Source organism: Equus caballus, chromosome 2, assembly GCF_041296265.1.
Source record: "Equus caballus isolate H_3958 breed thoroughbred chromosome 2, TB-T2T, whole genome shotgun sequence".
Taxonomy (NCBI): Eukaryota; Metazoa; Chordata; class Mammalia; order Perissodactyla; family Equidae; genus Equus; species Equus caballus.
The window spans coordinates 28,340,544-28,358,262 of NC_091685.1; the positions used below are offsets into that span (position 1 = coordinate 28,340,544).

The window sequence follows — 17,719 nt, forward strand, 5'->3', positions numbered from 1 at the left end:
AGCAGGATAGGGGATACCAAGTAGAGCACATGGGTCTTGCTGAACTGAAGAGACAGATTGTAATGGGAGGGAGACTGAGGCAACTGGAAGCTATGGGGTGGAGTTCTGGACGAGCGGGAGCTATGCAGAAAAACTGCTGTAGAAATCTCCTCAGGGTCCCCTTGAGTCATTGCTGACCACACACTTGCCTGGGGTCAAACTCCAGGAGGTTGGGGAAAGTGATCAGGAAGCTGTGAGCTAAAGAGCAGGGAGGTGAATTCCCACTAGCCAGACTGGAGAGATTGCAGAAGGGCCACATCTTTGTACTGGGGCTAAAATATCCATAGAGTAAAGGCTGCTCTAGACCTACCCTAACAAACCTTAAAAACAAGCCTTGGAGGTACCGAATTGAACCACAAGTAACTTAACTGCCTACCAGAACAAAGCACAACGCTCTTGAAACCAAGACAACAATGCTAGATACTCAACATTGTGAAATCACAATGTCCAACATCCAATCAAAAGTTACCAGACTTGCCAGAAAAATGTGGCCCATAACTAGGAGAAAAATCAGTCTGTAGAAACACTCAGAAATGACAGAGGTGATGGAATTAGTAGACAAGGATATTAAAACATCTTTATTTTATTTGTAAAGATTTTATTTTTCCTTTTTCTCCCCAAAGCCCCCCAGTACATAGTTGTGTATTTTTAGTTGTGGGACCCTCTAGTTGTGGCATGTGGGATGCTGCCTCAGCATGGCCTGACGAGTGGTGCCACGTCCGCACCCAGGATCCGAACCGGCGAAACCCTAAGCCGCGGAAGCAGAGTGTGTGAACTTAACCACTCGGCCACAAGGCCGGCCCCTAAAACAGCTTTTATAACTATGTTCAAGTATATAAAGGAAAATATGAACATATTAGGAGGTGAATATTTTAGCCTTGCAAATAAGTAGTGGAGTATGGTTCCAGTCTCTCTTATTTTTATCTTTGTTCTTCCCATGTGTTGATGGTTAAGTAAAATTTGAGTATTGTCTTGTAAGTCTGAGTTATAGAATCATAGCATTTTAGAGGTGGAGAGAACTTTTAAAGATTATCTTGTCTACCTTCTCATATTATAGAAAAAGAAATGTTATATTTCATTGATTTTGAGATGTACATTTTCCCCACATTTTAACATGTCTTCAATCATGATGCGTCTTACAATCAGCGGCATCTTAGATTTGATGAAGTACAGTATAAGCCCATTAGAATTGTGACTTTTCCATAAATTCTTAGTGATAGAGTTCCAAACTTCTGCTTATTTTACCCCCACCTGGAAAACTTTCCCCTCTTTGTGCTTTATATCCAAATCCCGCCCAGATGAGATCTTCATTCCAGGAAGTCTATTCAGTTTCTTCTTCACCGTGATCCTTTCATCCTTTCTATTGTCACCATTGACTACATCACTCATTTGATAACTGAACTTCTGTTTATTTGCTGTATTGTTACTTAACTGTGGTTGTATCTGTCTCTTCAATTAAATCATAAGCTTGTGGAGTTAAGAGGGATTTTGTACTTCTTTGTGTTCTTCGTCTACTTGATAAATACTCATTGATAAGGTACTATAATTAGTAGTTAACCATTAATACCACCTGAAGCTTAGTTTATAATGTTGTTTAATGTTTAAGAGAACCACATACAAAACATTTAGAATAGTGCTTGGCACACAGTTAAATGCTAGATAGATGTGGAACTCGTACTACTGCTACTACTCCTGTTATTGTAGTCATCTCTTCTGTGCCAGGCACTGTGGCAAGCATTTTTTATAGGCATTATTTCATTTTTCTTCACAACAGCCTTACAAACTAGGACTTAATGGTTCTAATTTATACTAATTTAACATGTTAAGAAACAGACTGAGAGGGGCCGGCCCCGTGGCCGAGTGGTTAAGTTCCCGCGCTCCACCTTCAACGGCCCAGAGTTTCACCGGTTCGGATCCTCAGTGCGGACATGGTGCCGCTCATCAGGCCATGCTGAGGCGACGTCCCACATGCCACAACTAGAAGGACCCACACCTAAAATATGCAACTATGTACTGGGCGGATTGGGGGAAAGAAAAGAAAAGAAAAAAGAAACAGCCTGAGAGATTTGACTGCGTGCCAAGGACCCAAAGCTAAAGTTTGGCAGTTGTGGGTTGAAACCCATACCTCTCGTCTCTCTCCTTTTTTCTTTTTTTAAATTTTTTTTTTTAAAGATTTTATTTTTCCTTTTTCTCCCCAAAGCCCCCTGGTACATAGTTGTGTATTTTTAGTTGTGGGTTCTCCAGTTGTGGCGTGTGGGATGCCGCCCCAGCATGGCCTGTCAAGCGGTACCATCTCCAAACTGGCAAAACCCTGGGCCACCGAAGCGGAGCACTCGAACCCAACCACTCGGCCCTGGGGCCGGCCGCCACCTCTGTCTCTTAGTGTCCGTGCTCTTGCTGCTCTTTGCCACTGCTTATTAGGTTTTGAGGGTTTTGGTAACTGCCTAGTAAACTGAGGGTAGAAAGAAACAAATGGGTACTTACTGCCCCCCTGCTCAAGGACTTTTCCTTATAAATCCCATGTTTCAAGTGGTGAATAGACCTTGTGAGAAGAAGTAGATGTACAGCTGCCCTTTGCTGCTGACTCTTAGTCAGTTGCCGGCAGCTTGGCCGTTAGTGACAGATGAGTGTGTGACACTTTTTCAGGAATGAATTCCTGTTAGAACAGCTGGCAGAATAGAGTAGTTAATATGGAATTGCATGGCAGTTTGCTCCATAATTCCACTCCCTGGTGTTCACATGTAGTTGTGATTGCTACGTCTCTCTCCTCTCTTAAGTTGGTGTATTAGCAGTCACATCCAGGACTGCAGCTTCTGCCTGCTCCGTGACCACAAGGTGTGTTTGTATATTGCCCTGAGCTGTCAGCAAAACATTTTGCTGACTTTCCTTTTTTGTTGTTGCTCTGCAACCTTTTTTTCCCCTGGCCTTTCTCAGTTGTGTAAATTCGGTTTCTTTTTTGGCCTTTCCATCCCAGAGAGGGAGGAGTTACTGCAGAGAGAAGCTTGAAATGTGAAGTGAGCCATCATAGAGATTAAAATGAGTGGTTAGACAGCTGGCAGGAAGAAATGAGACTTACTCAGTGCCTGATGTGGGATTCAGCTTTGATTATCTCCTTCCTCCCTCATTTTCAAACGTGCCTTTGTATCTAATCCACCAGTGGGTGCTCCAGTGCCTTATCTGTAGGGTCTTAACCTGGTTCAGTACTCACCGCTACTTGCAAGAACCAGGAAGGAAAGTTTACAGCCAAGTCCCATGCTCTCCATCCCTAAGTAAGGTAGTAAAGTAGGATTAGGCACTCTTTCATAAAAGCCAACTGTGTGTTCCCATATGGTAGCACATGCCCAGGTTTGGCTTCCTGCCAGGTATTCAAGCTCAGGTACTTGGAGAGGAATGCATTTTGTATCTGTCCTCTTGTCTCAGATTTTTGGGCACCACCAAGTAGAGAGCACTGTTTTCTGTCATTGGCTATAAATAAGAAAGGGAGCTCTTAAAAATGAAGAATACTTCATTGGGACTTGTGTGAGTTATTGACATATTTCTAGTAATCTTGTGAACTGATTTGTTGAGGTTTGATACTTTTGTTTTGTTTTTTGTGTTGGTGTTTGTTTTTCAGAGCAGCTTAGTTGTTTTTCATGTTAAACTCCTGTGTGAATTTAATGCTCAATTGATGATTATAGCTGAAAGAAATCTAGTACTTGAGGACCCACACAAATGTTAGGGGTAAGATTTCTCCATTTTTTGAGCAAAATCATTCATAATTTATATTTATCCAACCAGAGTAAAAGCCCATTTATGGATAGTTTGGGGTATTTCAAACCATTCCATTTTAGTGAATTGGGTATTGCTGGAAATGGGCGTTAGATGGGAAAGTAAAATGAACTTTGTGCCTTTGACTGAAAGTCATCAATGATAACATTGTAGACCCTGTATAATTTAAGTGCTTACATAACAGGGAACTTAGGCCAAGAAGGAGATCTAAGAAATATTTTATGTGAATAAATCTTTTCTTTAGAGCTCAGAATACTTTGCAAACAAAATCTCAGTTTCATATAGCATCTCTCGAGCATTTTTTTAGTGCAGCTCACAGCTGAACTAGAAGGATGAATTGAAATTTTTCCCCCAATTGCTAGTCATCATTAGACTAAGAGCTAGAATCCAGGTTTCCAACTTACAGTTTAAATGTGTTTTCTTTTGGACAACCAGATGGATCCTACTAAAAGGAGAGCCTAATTTTGGCGATTTAAGAGGCAGTTTTCTGTGGAATAGTTGATACTAGAAGAAACCAGTTTTGAAGGTAACGGTGATCCCCCAATTTTAGCTTTAAAAGCAAAGCTATGATTAGAGCCTGAAGAGTAATAAAGGTAAGAACAAAAGGTGGTATTGCCCCCAAAGATAATAGAAAGTTATAGAATTACCAGATGTGAGTGGTCCTTGATAGATGTACAGTGTGCTAAAGGAGTAAGATACTGGAGTTTAGAAGTCCCATTTCCTGGGCTACTTGCCCAAAATGAGATCAGGACAAGGAGCCTTACACATTTATTGAATGTAGGTCCGTAGCTGGTGTCATTCCTTTATGAAATTGGAAATTTCTCCTGGTTTTAGATCATAGCAGATAAATTCTTTTTCTTGGCTCTCCCAGTCAGATACTTTCTCTCTCCACTCGAGGAGCTCCATTTCTGTCCTGCTAGCTCCTTCGGACATTGGTCGGTAAACTCATTTGTCGGTAATTCCTTGTGTTTGGAGAGAGTCTGATTATATTTGTAGGTTCAGTGCTACCCTATTCAACAGAAAGTAGGGTATGCTTAAGTCTGTAATGAGGCATTCCTCCTTCTGGTTGTTGCATGAGAGTGAGGACTGCCTTATGCAACACTAAATTCATACTTATTTAAACATTTTCCTAGACAGACTTAGATTACAGTAAGCCTGTGTGTTGTCATCATTTTGAAGTCAAATGATTATTTGACTTTTCAGTTGAAATTCTTGAACCTTTGTGGAATACATATTCTTTAACATAAAGAAATTTATCTCGGGGGCTGGCCCCGTGGCCAAGTGGTTAAGTTCGTGCGCTCCGCTGCAGGTGGCCCAGTGTTTCGTTGGTTCGAATCCTGGGCACAGACATGGCACTGCTCATCAAACCACGCTGAGGCAGCGTTCCAGTGCCACAACTAGAAGGACCCACAACGAAGAATATACAACTATGTACCGGGAGGCTTTGGGGAGAAAAAGGAAAAAATAAAATCTTAAAGTGTAAAAGAAATTTATCTCTTGTGGGGCTGGCCCAGTGGCGAGTGGTTAAGTGTGCACATTCCACTTTGGCGGCCTGGGGTTCACCGGTTCGGATCCCGGGTGCGGACATGGCACCACTCAGCAAGCCATGCTGTGGTAGGCACCCCACATATAAAGTAGAGGAAGATGGGCACGGATGTTAGCTCAGGGCCAGTCTTCTTCAGCAAAAGGAGGAGGATTGGCAGCAGTTAGCTCAGCGCTAAATTTCTCTCTTGAAAGATGAAACTGGTCTACAGAGTAAAGCTCTTCTTGTTTGCCCCCATCAAAAGTGCTGTTACTATAAAACAGTGGGAAATGCTGAAGTGAAAGCAGAAGTCCTGTCTGCCATACGTACAACATCCCCACGTGTTCTCATCCCCTGCTACTGCTGATCAGCATTTTGGGGGTATGTTTCAAAGAGGAACTGCCTTGAGAAGCATTTCTGTTGTTTATTGCTATAGCTCAGATATACTTGCTTTTGGATGTGACCATAGAAATATGCGGATGTTATCAGTGACCTTGGCTCCAAATGAAGCATTGTTTATTTATTTATAATAAACAGCTAGTAATAAATATCATTGCCAGAATGAGCAGTCATCTGTCTTTTGTCCTGGTAGTAACAGAAATTGAGAGTGGGCTGCAGATGGGTGCACCGCCCCTCTCACATGCAGCCTTCCTTTATTACTTTCTTCCACCTTCCCAATCCCTACTTCTCACCTTACCCTGCCCCAGGCTGTTGGGGTCAGATTTGTGAGAGTTCAAAGTGTAGAGTGGATGTCAAAGTCTTCTTTTGACTTTACACTAACCAAATGTGATATATAAATATTCCATGTTAACTTGAAATATACAGACTTGTAGAATCTTACTGTTTCGAGGAACCTGAAAGAACACCTCGTCCAGTTTCCAATTCAAAGTATGAATCTTGTCATGGTACTGACAGTCTAGACTGGTCAGTATACTGCTAGGCCATTGACTAGGAAGGGATGTCCGAAGTCTTTTATTTGTTCTCAGACTCATTCTCAAGTCCCTTAGACTGAAAATAGTCAGGGGTAAAGATGGGGGTTGCAGATGAGTCTGGCTGGATGTTTGGAACTGGTCCAAAGCCAAATTTTCCTTTGGGCTTCTTTGGGTAGCCAACTCCCAGATCAGTCTGGGAGCCTCCCAGGGTGTAAATAACTTAACCTCAAGGCTCTGTCTGGAATGTCCTTTGGACCATTCTGGATCCTGCAGGTCTTGATCACTAGATGAATTTAGATCTGGAGAAGGATTTGATTCATGGCCATGATCCACCCTTCTCTACAGCCCCTAGACCTGCCTCTGGCTTAGTGTTCAGAATGCAAGTGGATGTTGGCAAGTGAGGAGGTTATGACAGCTTTAGTTAGAAGCAAATCCAGGAATTTTAGAGCTTCTTAAAGATCATCTAGTTTAGGGGCCGGCCCGGTGGTGCAGTGGTTAAGTGTGCACGTTCCACTTCGGTGGCCTCGCGTTCGCCGGTTTGGATCCTGGGTGTGGACATGGCACCGCTTGACAAGCCATACTGTGGTAGGCGTCCCACATGTAAAGTAGAGGAAGATGGGCACAGATGTTAGCTCAGGGCAAGCCTTCCTCAGCAAAAAGAGGAGGATTGGTGGCAGATGTTAGCCCAGGGCTGCTCTTCCTCAAAAAAAAAGATCATCTAGCTTAGTCCTTTTATTTTGCAGATGAAGAAACTGAAGCCTAGAGTGAGAATTATATCATCTTTGATTTAGAAGGCATTGTAGAAATCATCCCATCTGACCTCTCAATGGCGGTATCTTCTTACAGTCTCAGAATATCTCCCCAACATGCCTGATAGCTGGTCATCCAGAAGATAGATAGTACCCAGGAGCTCATACCTGTGAAGAGAATCCATTCTAATATAGGACAGCTCTAATTAAAAGGAACTAACTAAATTGAAATCTACTCTCTAACTTTTATGTTCTTAATGGTTCTAATTTAATTCTTCTCCTATGTAACATCCCCCAAGATAAGTCCTTCTCAAACCCCTAAATTAGCAAATATCACTACAGCATATAATTTCCCCAAAGTAAAGTATAACTGAAAAAGAACTTTATTGATTTTATCAAGACAGGACATTCTACTCTTTCATGTATCCAAAACTTCTTTTTCTAGCTCAGAACCACTATTTTCTTCGTTTTCTTCATTTTCTCTTTATTTCTGTCACTGGCACTAGCATTTAGCTCTTTTAATGATACTTTTAATAAGGAAAGATAGATTTGATCACTTTGTGAGTAGAACTGTACAGAACTATCAGGAGAGAGCAGCAGATAGGGCTGAAGGGCTGAACTCACCCTGCAACCTGTCTGTGGTTTCTCAGTTCATATTTGCTAGCTGTGGTGGGCCTCGTTTCTATTGTCTCCTTCTCCTGTGAAGAGTTTCCCAATTGGTCTTCTTACCTCCAGCCTTCTCCTGCCCAAATATAAAGTCTGCGCTTCAGTTAGAATGATTTGCCTAAAATGCAAATTTGACCATGTCACTTCCTTAATTAAGTGGTTCTGCAGCACGCAGTGCTCCACAGATTTTCCACTAAACGACCACTGATGATAGTGGAGCCTTTCTCAACTGGATTTTCATGAGAGAATTAAACCCTAATGCCATTAGACATCCATTGTATATAATGTATTAACTTTTCTTTAATGCATCTGGAATGGTGCTAGTTATGTACTGTCTTGAGGAGAATTGAGAAAATAGTCACTGTAATCATTTTCTTTGTTCTCTGATTCAGATGAGGAACCCAGTATGAAAGAGTGGAGGAGAGAGAGAATGTATGTTCTTCAGGAGGTCCAGAAGCATGGCTGGGAGCAACCTCCAGAAAAAAAAAAAACCCAAATTTTATTGAAGTCTAGGGTTTCATCTTTAAATTTATGTGAATATTGCATTCTACTGTATAATGTGTCCATGGTTAAAAGTGTTTTAAAGTATTTATCAATGAATAAAATGAACTTTACGGTAAGATTTGCCTAGGGTCAGTGGAACTACAAATAACTACCTTTTGTTTAGCCCTGTAGTAAACATTTTGTATAGTGACATTAATTAATGTCTCTAGGAAAATTGCCTAAGATGACACAGCTAGTACGGTGTCAAAGTACTAACCCACATATGTCTCAGCTCCACAGCTTGAAGCTGAGTTTGAGTAGAGTATTGGAAGTTTTTGCCCATTTCTAAGTTTATCGTCACTGGAATGTATGTTTTTTTTTTCTTGGTCAAGTTACTATTGCAGTTTAGATCATGCGTAATTCCATACTTCTTATGCAGACTATATGTAACTAACCTTGAGTATCCAAAAGAAAAATGAGCAACAATGCAAGTAACTCTGTATAACAGGGAATCTTGTCTCTCTTTGGTGGCTATATTAAATAACTTTTTTTTAGTAGCAGATTTTCTTTTCTCATTGTTTTGTCTTGATAGATATTGACATACTGTCATTTCTTTTTTTCTCTCTTTTATTTTTTATTGAGGTTATGATAGTTTACAACCTTGTGAAATTTCAGTTGTACATTATTATTTGTCAGTCATATTGTAGGTGCACCCCTTCACCCTTTGTGCCCACCCCCATCCCCTCTTTCCCCTGGTAATCACTAATCTGTTCTCTTTGTTCACGTGTTTAACTTCCACATATGAGTGGAGTCATACAGAGATTGTCTTTCTGTATCTGGCTTCTTTCACTTAACATAATACTTCAAGGTCCATCCATGTTGTGAATGGGGCGATTTTATCCTTTTTTATGGCTCAGTAGTATTCCATTGTATGTACATACATACATATATACATACATATATATGCACCATATCTTCTTCGTCCAATCATCAGTTGATGGGCACTTCGGTTGCTTCCACATCTTGGCTATTGTGAATAATGCTGCAATGAACATAGGGGTGCATGGGTCTGTTTGAATTGCTGATTTCAAGTTCTTTGGATAAATACCCAGTAGTGGGATGGCTGGGTCATATGGTATTTCTATTTTTAACTTTTTGAGAAATCTCCATACTGTTTTCCATAGTGGCTGCACCAGTTTGTATTCCCACCAGCAGTGTATGAGGGTTCCTTTTTCTCCACAACCTCTCCAACATTTGTTAGTTTTTGTTTTGGTTATTTTAGCCATTCTGATGGGTGTAAGATGATATCTTAGTGTAGTTTTAGTTTGCATTTCCTTGATGATCAGTGATGATGAGCATCTTTTCATGTGTCTATTGTCCATCTGTATATCTTCTTTGGAGAAATGTTTGTTCATATCCCCTGCCCATTTTTTGATCAGGTTGTTTGATTTTTTTGTTGTTGAGTTGTGTGAGTTCTTTATATATTATGGAGATTAACCCTTTGTCAGATATATGATTTGCAAATATTTTTCCCAGTTGGTGGGTTGTGTTTTTGTTTCCATCCTGTTTTCTGTTTTCCCTTGCCTTGTAGAAGCTCTTTAGTCTGATGAAGTCCCATTTGTTTATTCTTTCTATTGTTTCCCTTGTCTGAGAAGACATGGTGTCTGAAAAGATCCTTTTAAGACTGATGTCAAAGAGTATACTGCTTATATTTTCTCCCAGAAGTCTTTTGGTTTCAGGTCTTACCTTTAAGTCTTTGATCCATTTTGAGTTTTTTTTTGTGAATGGTGACATACTGTCATTTCTTGAGTACTCTCTAGCTGGTGTTGGAGCTGGCTTTTTTGGCAAGAGGAAGCCATCTTGGTTCCAGGTGAACCCCACCCAGATAACATAGAGTTGACTCCATTTGTATCTGCTTACCCAAGGCACTTGGGAAAGCATAAACGCTAAAGTACCAAGGTGTTAGAAGTTGCCCCCCACTGTGCTCCCAATCTGATATTTACCTAGCCATCTGGAATCTAGTTTCTGTTAGGTGTCCAGAGAAAGCGTCTGGAATGCCCCGTCAGCAGTCACATTCAACACAGAACTTCAGGGGGATCTGGCTCCTTTAGCTTCTCATAGTAGCTGGAACAAGTACTAAAGTGTTTGCTAGTGAAGGGAGCCACAGTGGCTGTTTTCAGTCATCTCTGGCTGTACCCCTGAATTTCTGGTTCTTCCAGCAAGTTTGAAACTTGGGAATGAGAGGACATCCAAAGGATGGTGTACAGAAACCATGAGGTTCTTTTATTTGTAGCCTCCTGCTTCCTTTCCTGTTCTAAACCATCTTTTCACCATGAGTTAGTGAAGATTGCATCTTAGTACCTGATACCCTTTATATTATGTAAAAGAGGAGAAGAGTTAGACTGGAAGGGAAAGTCCAGAGTTTGGATTAGAAAACCTGTTGAGTCAAAGGGGAACTTAGCAGAGGAACGGAATGAAAATTATTTCCTTAGACAGTAGACAAATATTCAGGAAACACCTCTGCACCCCAAAGATAGGCACAGCTGCCACACAGTGACTATTAAAGGGAGGTTCAAAGTTATGAGCAAACAGCTGATTCTCTTGGTTCTTGGGCTGTTGCTCTTGGTGACAGGAAATCTTGTTCCCCAAGCTGCTGGCTTCCTGTTTTATTTTTACTCTTAGCAGATCAGAATGTCCATAACAAGGAGCAGTCTGTTCCAGAGGGTTCTACTCCCCCTTTGAGCCTGAAGGGCTTTTTTTTTCCTTTTGGTCAGATAATATGTTGGTTCACTTTTAAGATCTGTGATGTTTAGCTTGGTTTAAGCATTTTGTATTTACAATCAACTTTTTTGGTGATGAGCTGGTGTTTTAAGATGTGATGTAAGTAAACTTCTGTTTTCCTTTTTTTTTTTTAACAAAGAGTTTGCAATATTGGGGACTTGAGGACTTGAGTATGTTACCTTTATGCTTTACCTTTTCATTTTAAGCAAATTTACCATTCTCTGTAGCACAAAAACCATTAGGCTGTTTTAGATTCCTTTAGTTTCACAAGTATGGAAACAGGACCAGCCAGAGTACCTTGGCTGTAGTCATATCCATTTTGTTGAGACTAAAACCTCCTCCTATCCTTGTAGGAATAGCTAGGAATTTGGTAATCTAACTCTAAAACAATAGCTCAGCATGAACCTGAAGTGCTGGGGGATTTCCTAGGGAAAGGGGCTCAGCCTACTGGGTAAGAAACAGTAACTGGAAGGTTTCCGGATCTGCTGCAGACACTTCCTGCTGTCTCAAGAGCCTTTTGGCCCAGGTGTGCTGAACCTAATGGGAGAGAGAAAGGGAGCTGATGGATAGAAGAGAAAGGACTAGGGAATCTTACAAAGCACAGTTTGCTTGGCATCATTTGACATATTGAACATGTAAAATTTTCCATGATATTCTTTCATTCTGTCAATTTACAGACTAGACCTTAGTAGTGTTAATAGATACTGGCAGCTAGTATTTAGTTGTACATTAACAGTAATCCATCAGGGAAGAAATGGAGAAGTTATGTCCTGATGTAGGTCAGTGGAATCACTATTGGCAATTTAATTTCGTTGTGGAGATTATCAGATAACAGAAGCTCTTTTTTGATCTTTATAATTGATCGTCTGGAATCTGATCTGTCCTGGTTATGGAACCCCAAGGATAGGATCTGTACCATCTGGGGCCTGCTGAGTGGCCTGTTTTCTGACCATGCCTCCTTACCGCTGGAGACTCTTGTTGGAGCATGGTTGTTATGGTAGGGTTTTTAGGTTTTTATGCTGGCTGTGTACCTCAGCCAGCAGTCACCAGTTCAGAATTTCTAAACTTATTCAGCAAGCCTTCTAATAGCAAACCCTAAAAGCAGGGGGGTGGTTTAGAAAAGATAGAGGGAGAGAAGATTTTTTTTAAAGCTGTTTTAGATCAGAGCAAGACAAAAGCAAAAAAGACTCACACAGCCCTAGTGTGCCTGGAATTTGTGGTTGAGTAATACTTTCCTGTTATTTCTTTTTTAGGTTGTTTTTCATCATTCAGAACATTGCCTGAAGCAGGTCCACCATGCCGTTAGTAACGAGGAACATTGAGCCAAGGCACCTGTGCCGTCAGACGTTGCCTAGCGTTAGAAGCGAGCTGGAATGCATGACCAACATCACCCTGGCAAATGTCATCCGACAGCTGGGCAGCCTGAGTGAGTGCCGCAGAGAGCCTGTGCTTTGCCCTCAGGGGTCGTTGGTGCTCTTTATTTAGTTTCCTTCTCCTCCCTTGTTCCTGTTTCTCCCCCTCTGTCTTCCCTAGGTAATGCGGAAAATGTATCCCACCCGCTTCTCCCCAAAGAGAGGCTCCCTTTTGGTATAGATTCTTCCCCTCAACCCTGTCTTCATCTACCACCACCCTCTAGGTTCCTCTGCCTCCCCCTCCGCCTGCTTCAAAAGAAATCTGTGGGAAGGGTGGCAGGAAGGGCTGCAGCAGAAACTGCAGATGGAATGACAGAGCAGAATTCTCTGTGTGTAAAGTGGGAGGTTCACAGAGCAGTATCTTGGGTTGGGGAATGTCTGTAATTGCGCGAGCTGTTCAATATAGCCTGACTTTGTTGAAGCTTCAAATGTGCCAATAGTCTTTATCTAGCCAACACCCCCCTTTTCTTCTCAAAGAGGAGTAAAGCAAACATGCACTCAGAGAGATTCTGGCTGACTTGTCTACCCAGTACATATTTAATTGTACTGCAAGCCCCCAGGTCCAAGTTCAGGGTACAAATTACTTCTGCAGTCTCTGGGGTATTGGGAGTTTTGCAAGCTGTGTGAACACACAGTGACACAAATTGTAGCTGGAGCCCTTCTTCTCTAGGAGGAAGATGGGGGTTAGCCCAGTCTGTTTTGGAGCTGAGGGAAATCGAGCTCAACTGTTGTAAGGTTTTTTTTAATTGGCAAGAATGAATGAAACAGCCTTGGGTGGGGTACATGCTTGTGTTTTGGATTTCATTCTGAATCCAGCTGACTTTGTTTGCTTGAAGCTGAGGTATAGGAAGGGCAGATGCTTGGATAGGCTCTGCATTTGTTTAGTGCCACTCCAGCTCCCATAAGACCCTCCGTCAAAATGCCATTTTAGTGATCTTCCTTAGCAAAGGCATCTTGGTGTGAATTATGTCAGACACTCACCCTCCTATCGCATCACTGCCCTTAGTGAAGGCAGTGGAATATCAAGAAAGCCTGCATTCCCCCTGATAGTAATAGGCCCTGCCTTTAAAATAGGGGCCCAAGGAGACAGAGCTCTGTGACCAGATGATGTATGGGGTCTGAGATTCCTAAGCCTTCACCTAGCTCAGAGGCCATCTCAGTTGATCCAGGGCTTAGGGAAACCTGGATGAGGCGCCACGAAGAAATGAAACCCTGCCAGTGTCTGTCTTACACAAAGGAACACTGACAGCAGTGCAACAGCAGTGCGGCTGACAAGGAAGCACATGAAGGCTGCAGAGAGCTGCACCGCTTCTTAAAAGCATCATTTCTGCTTCTGACACCCTGAGAAGGCCAAATGGGTGGAAGTCAATCACACACTGGTTCCTTCTCCATAGGACAAAGGACATCTAGCTAATGATGCTTCTTATTCTCACTCAGCAGGAGTTTGCTCTCTCTCAGGTGTTTTTCCAGGGTAGTGTTGATGGATGCCGTTGCTCACTCTCCCACTTGTGATCAGACCACTCTTATCTTGAGGAAGTTGATCTGAGGGCCAGGGTCAGCTTGTGCCTGTGGAAACAAGATTTCTTCCCATTGTAGAGCTAACTGACCCTTTATTCATCCAATAAACATGTATGGAACATACTTTATGTGCCAGATGCTGAGAGGATACACTGATAATAAGAAATGGTCTCTGCCTTTCAGGAACTCATAATCTACCAAAGGAGACAAATAAATAATTCTCAAGGGGAGAGGGTGAGAAGGGAACTCACATTTGTTGATTGCCTACTTTATGCCAGATTTTGAGAGGATCTTGACATAGATTATCTCATTTAATCCTCTCAGTAATCCTGTGAGGGTAGATGGTGGTATTCCCATTTTTCAGATGAGGATATGAAGGCTCAGAAAAGTAGGGCACCTTGCCTAGAGAGACAGCAGCCAGTAAGGAGCAAAGTCAGACTTCCTAAGAAATCTTAGCAAGTCTTATAAATCTTAACCCTATAACCTTACCAGAGTGGTCTTCCTAAAACCCAAATCTTATTTCTTGCTTTTTTTTTTTTGAAGATTTTATTTTTTCCTTTTTCTCCCCAAAGCCCCCCGGTACATAGTTGTATATTCTTCGTTGTGGGTCCTTCTAGTTGTGGCATGTGGGACGCTGCCTCAGCGTGGTTTGATGAGCAGTGCCATGTCCGCGCCCAGGATTCGAACCAACGAAACACTGGGCCGCCAGCAGCGGAGCCACTAGGCCATGGGGCCAGCCCCTCACTTCTTACTTTTATAATTCAGAATTACTTGAATTTTTAAAAGTTAAGTCTTTGTTAACTTTTGTAATTTAAAAAGTGTTCTTAAAGTAAGATTACAAATGTTAATTAACTATTTGTCTCCCCCGTTTCCTCACTATGGAATTATCTCAGTTCTTTGGCCTGGCCTTCAAGACTCTTCAAGGCTCTTCAAGGCATGCCTTCCTTTCCAGCCTCATTTTCTGCAATCCATCTTCTCCCATTTTACTGTCTTTTTAAAAGATTCTTTTAAAATGAAAAAGGAAAAAAAGGGGAAAAAGGAAGGAAGAAATAGTGAATTATCAACTACTCATGGTTCTTTTGAGACACAGCCATGCTCTCTCATACCTCCATGTGATGCCCTTGCTGTTCCCCCTGCCTGGAGAGCCCTTGTAGCTGATCTTCAAAGCCCAGCTCAGGGATCTCTTCCTCCACGTTGGACTAAGTGCTCCTGTGAGCTCCTATTACGTGTCTGTATTATTACCTACCACATTATATTGAAAAATATCTGTATCTCTTATACCAAATTAAAAGTTCTTTTAAGGTAGAAATCATGTGTTCTTTGTCCCTGAACCCCAGTGTCTATCTTGTATAGTACCTGACACCCAGTAGAAGCTCAGTAAATGTTTTTTGAATGATTCATGCCTGTATTCTCTCCACCATCCTATGCTGTTGGCGCACAGAGAATATAGGGAAGGAAGGAATACATTCTCTGGCGAGTGGAAGCACAGGTGGGGATAGGGAAGGTCAAGGAAGGCTTCGTAGAAGAGGTTACATTTGAACCCAGGCCTTGAAAGATGATTTAGGATTTCACCTAGCAGAGGGTGTGTGGAAGAGGGCTCATATTTGCTTCAAGCTCATGACCTGGGCCTCATGTATTGTACTCCAGCCAGAAGTGCTTCGTCTAGTAGGGAAAGTCTGATTATGGGATAGATAAAGCACAAAACTGAAAATTCCACAGCCATGGATTGCCTTGTGATGGCATATCCAGAATTCTTATTTTCCATCAGTGCAAGGAGATTGGCATTTCACATATTAGATTGCCATATCTTAGGAAATATAGGCACAGCCAGCCAGCCAGCACTTTTGAATCAATGTCCTGACCACCCAGGAGAATGGAACCCCCACTTGGGTCATTAAGAAATCATCTATATTGGGTTTTCTAACTGAGTACAGTGAGTACATGTGGGGCTATGCCATTGTGGGGCTTCAAGACTTCCACTCAGACTTCAACAAGAGCAGCTTCACATTTTTAAAAATCAGTTTTACCTGTTCCACTTCCACATAAGATTTCATTTGAAGTGTTCTACTGCTAAGGAAAAAACATTGAAGACTGCTTCTGGGATTTTTGCAAAATGTGATACGTATTATGAATGTACTGATGCGATAGTGGATCTGTCTTGATAATCTGAATGAGAGATTTAACTCTGAACAAGGCACTTTGCTCTTCTCCTACATGAGTATCATCACACTTCTGTATTCAGAAGTTGGAGTAATTTTTAGTGCTTGAATAGGCACTATCAAATTACTAACTAGAATTATGTTTTAAATTTCCTGTAAGCGTAAAACTTAGGATATTTACATATTCACACTCTTAAAAGTCATCTTATGTGGTTGAGCAATAAGAATTTCATAGTAATGACTTGGGTTTTTTTTAAAGATTTTATGTTTTCCTTTTTCTCCCCAAAGCCCCCCAGTACATAGTTGTGTATTCTTCGTTGTGGGTTCTTCTAGTTGTGGCATGTGGGACGCTGCCTCAGCATGGTCTGATGAGCAGTGCCATGTCCGCGCCCAGGATTTGAACTAACGAAACACTGGGCCGCCTGCTGCGGAGTGCGCGAACTTAACCACTCGGCCATGGGGCCAGCCCCATGACTTGGGTTTTTAGCTCACTTAATCCTTATGACAACTTGGTGAGGAAGATGCAGTTATCTCCATTTTATAGATGAGGAAACTGAGGCTGTGAGAGTATGTGACTTGCTGAGGAGTACATAGATATAAATAGAAAGAACTGAGACTTAAGTCCAGATTTTCTGATTTGAAGTCCCTGCTTCTTCCATGTATCATCTTGTAGTTCTAAGTATGCCTAGGGCCTGTTGTGATGTGAAAGTGGGGAAGCCTTCACATCACCTCACTCTCTCTTCGAGTAGCATTCTCAATGTTACCATTTTTATATGTTGGGGTTCTTTGTAAGATTTTATCTTGAAAACCACTGTGCCACACTAAGCCACTACTCCCGCTATCACTGTTCCCTTAACTGAGGTGCAGGAAATCCTGGGTACTCGCTTGGTGACCTAAGGGTAAGTTGATTTGGGGTTTTCTTTTCCTCTACAGCACTTGGATGGTTAACAGATATTTTTGAGCCTTGTTTATTTTCCACACATAATGTTGGGTGTTTCTCTGCTTTAGCCTTCCAATCACAACTTTCCACTACCTGGACGAGCATGATACTGTATGGTTTTTATGGGAATTTAGCCATATTAGGGACAGGGGTCTGATAGGATCCTCAGCCTGCAGAATAGAAATACAGTTCGTTAGCCAATTTGAGTCCTTTGGGCCCAGGAGCTTCCCATGGTTGTTTAGATCACAAAACCGTTCAGTATGCAAAGACTTGCTCCTTCCTTGATTAGAAACTCCTTATTGACTAAATTTACCAGCCATTCAAAATATGCTGTTGCTTGGTCTTATCCTTGCTCTCCAGGTTACACTGGGAAGGTGAGCTGCAGGTTACTCTGAAGGTGCAGTTTTGGTCTTTTGGTCTAATTTTTTCCCCTCAAGTGTAAACTAAGCATAAATGTAGTTTAGAAGCTAAAAATCAGAGCCTACTTTAAGTAGTTCTCAGAGAAACTATCTTTTGGTTGGGCACAGTCACTTCTGTCTGCCTTTACCTTGTAAGTAAGAAACTCAGATGGTATATTTATTCTTATGCACCACTTTTCATTCCTAGCAAGAATGTGCTTTGTGGCTTGGAATGACAATATGGAGGTAGTGTCAAATTGCTGTTATGTTTCTTTGGCTGCAAATTCTCCTTGCATTCCAGGGTTGAAAGTACAGAACTCTTTTCTTTTTCTAAAAAACAAGACATTGTGGG

General features: G+C 41.7%; 1 protein-coding gene across 4 annotated transcripts in view; it reads left to right on the forward strand.

The window, feature by feature from the left end:
* WASF2 (WASP family member 2) overlaps positions 1 to 17,719 on the forward strand; it is a 65,243-nt gene that overhangs the window by 32,622 nt on the left and 14,902 nt on the right. For 2 of the 4 annotated variants that reach the window (XM_070260646.1, XM_070260649.1), the window contains one exon: positions 12,194 to 12,366. In XM_070260646.1, the coding sequence (XP_070116747.1) occupies positions 12,237 to 12,366 (130 nt within the window). In that variant the 5' untranslated portion in view covers positions 12,194 to 12,236. Of the gene's footprint in view, positions 1 to 8,068; positions 8,109 to 10,827; positions 11,040 to 12,193; positions 12,367 to 17,719 lie in introns of those variants that run through there. The other 2 variants (XM_070260647.1, XM_070260648.1) reach the window with 2 other exon arrangements.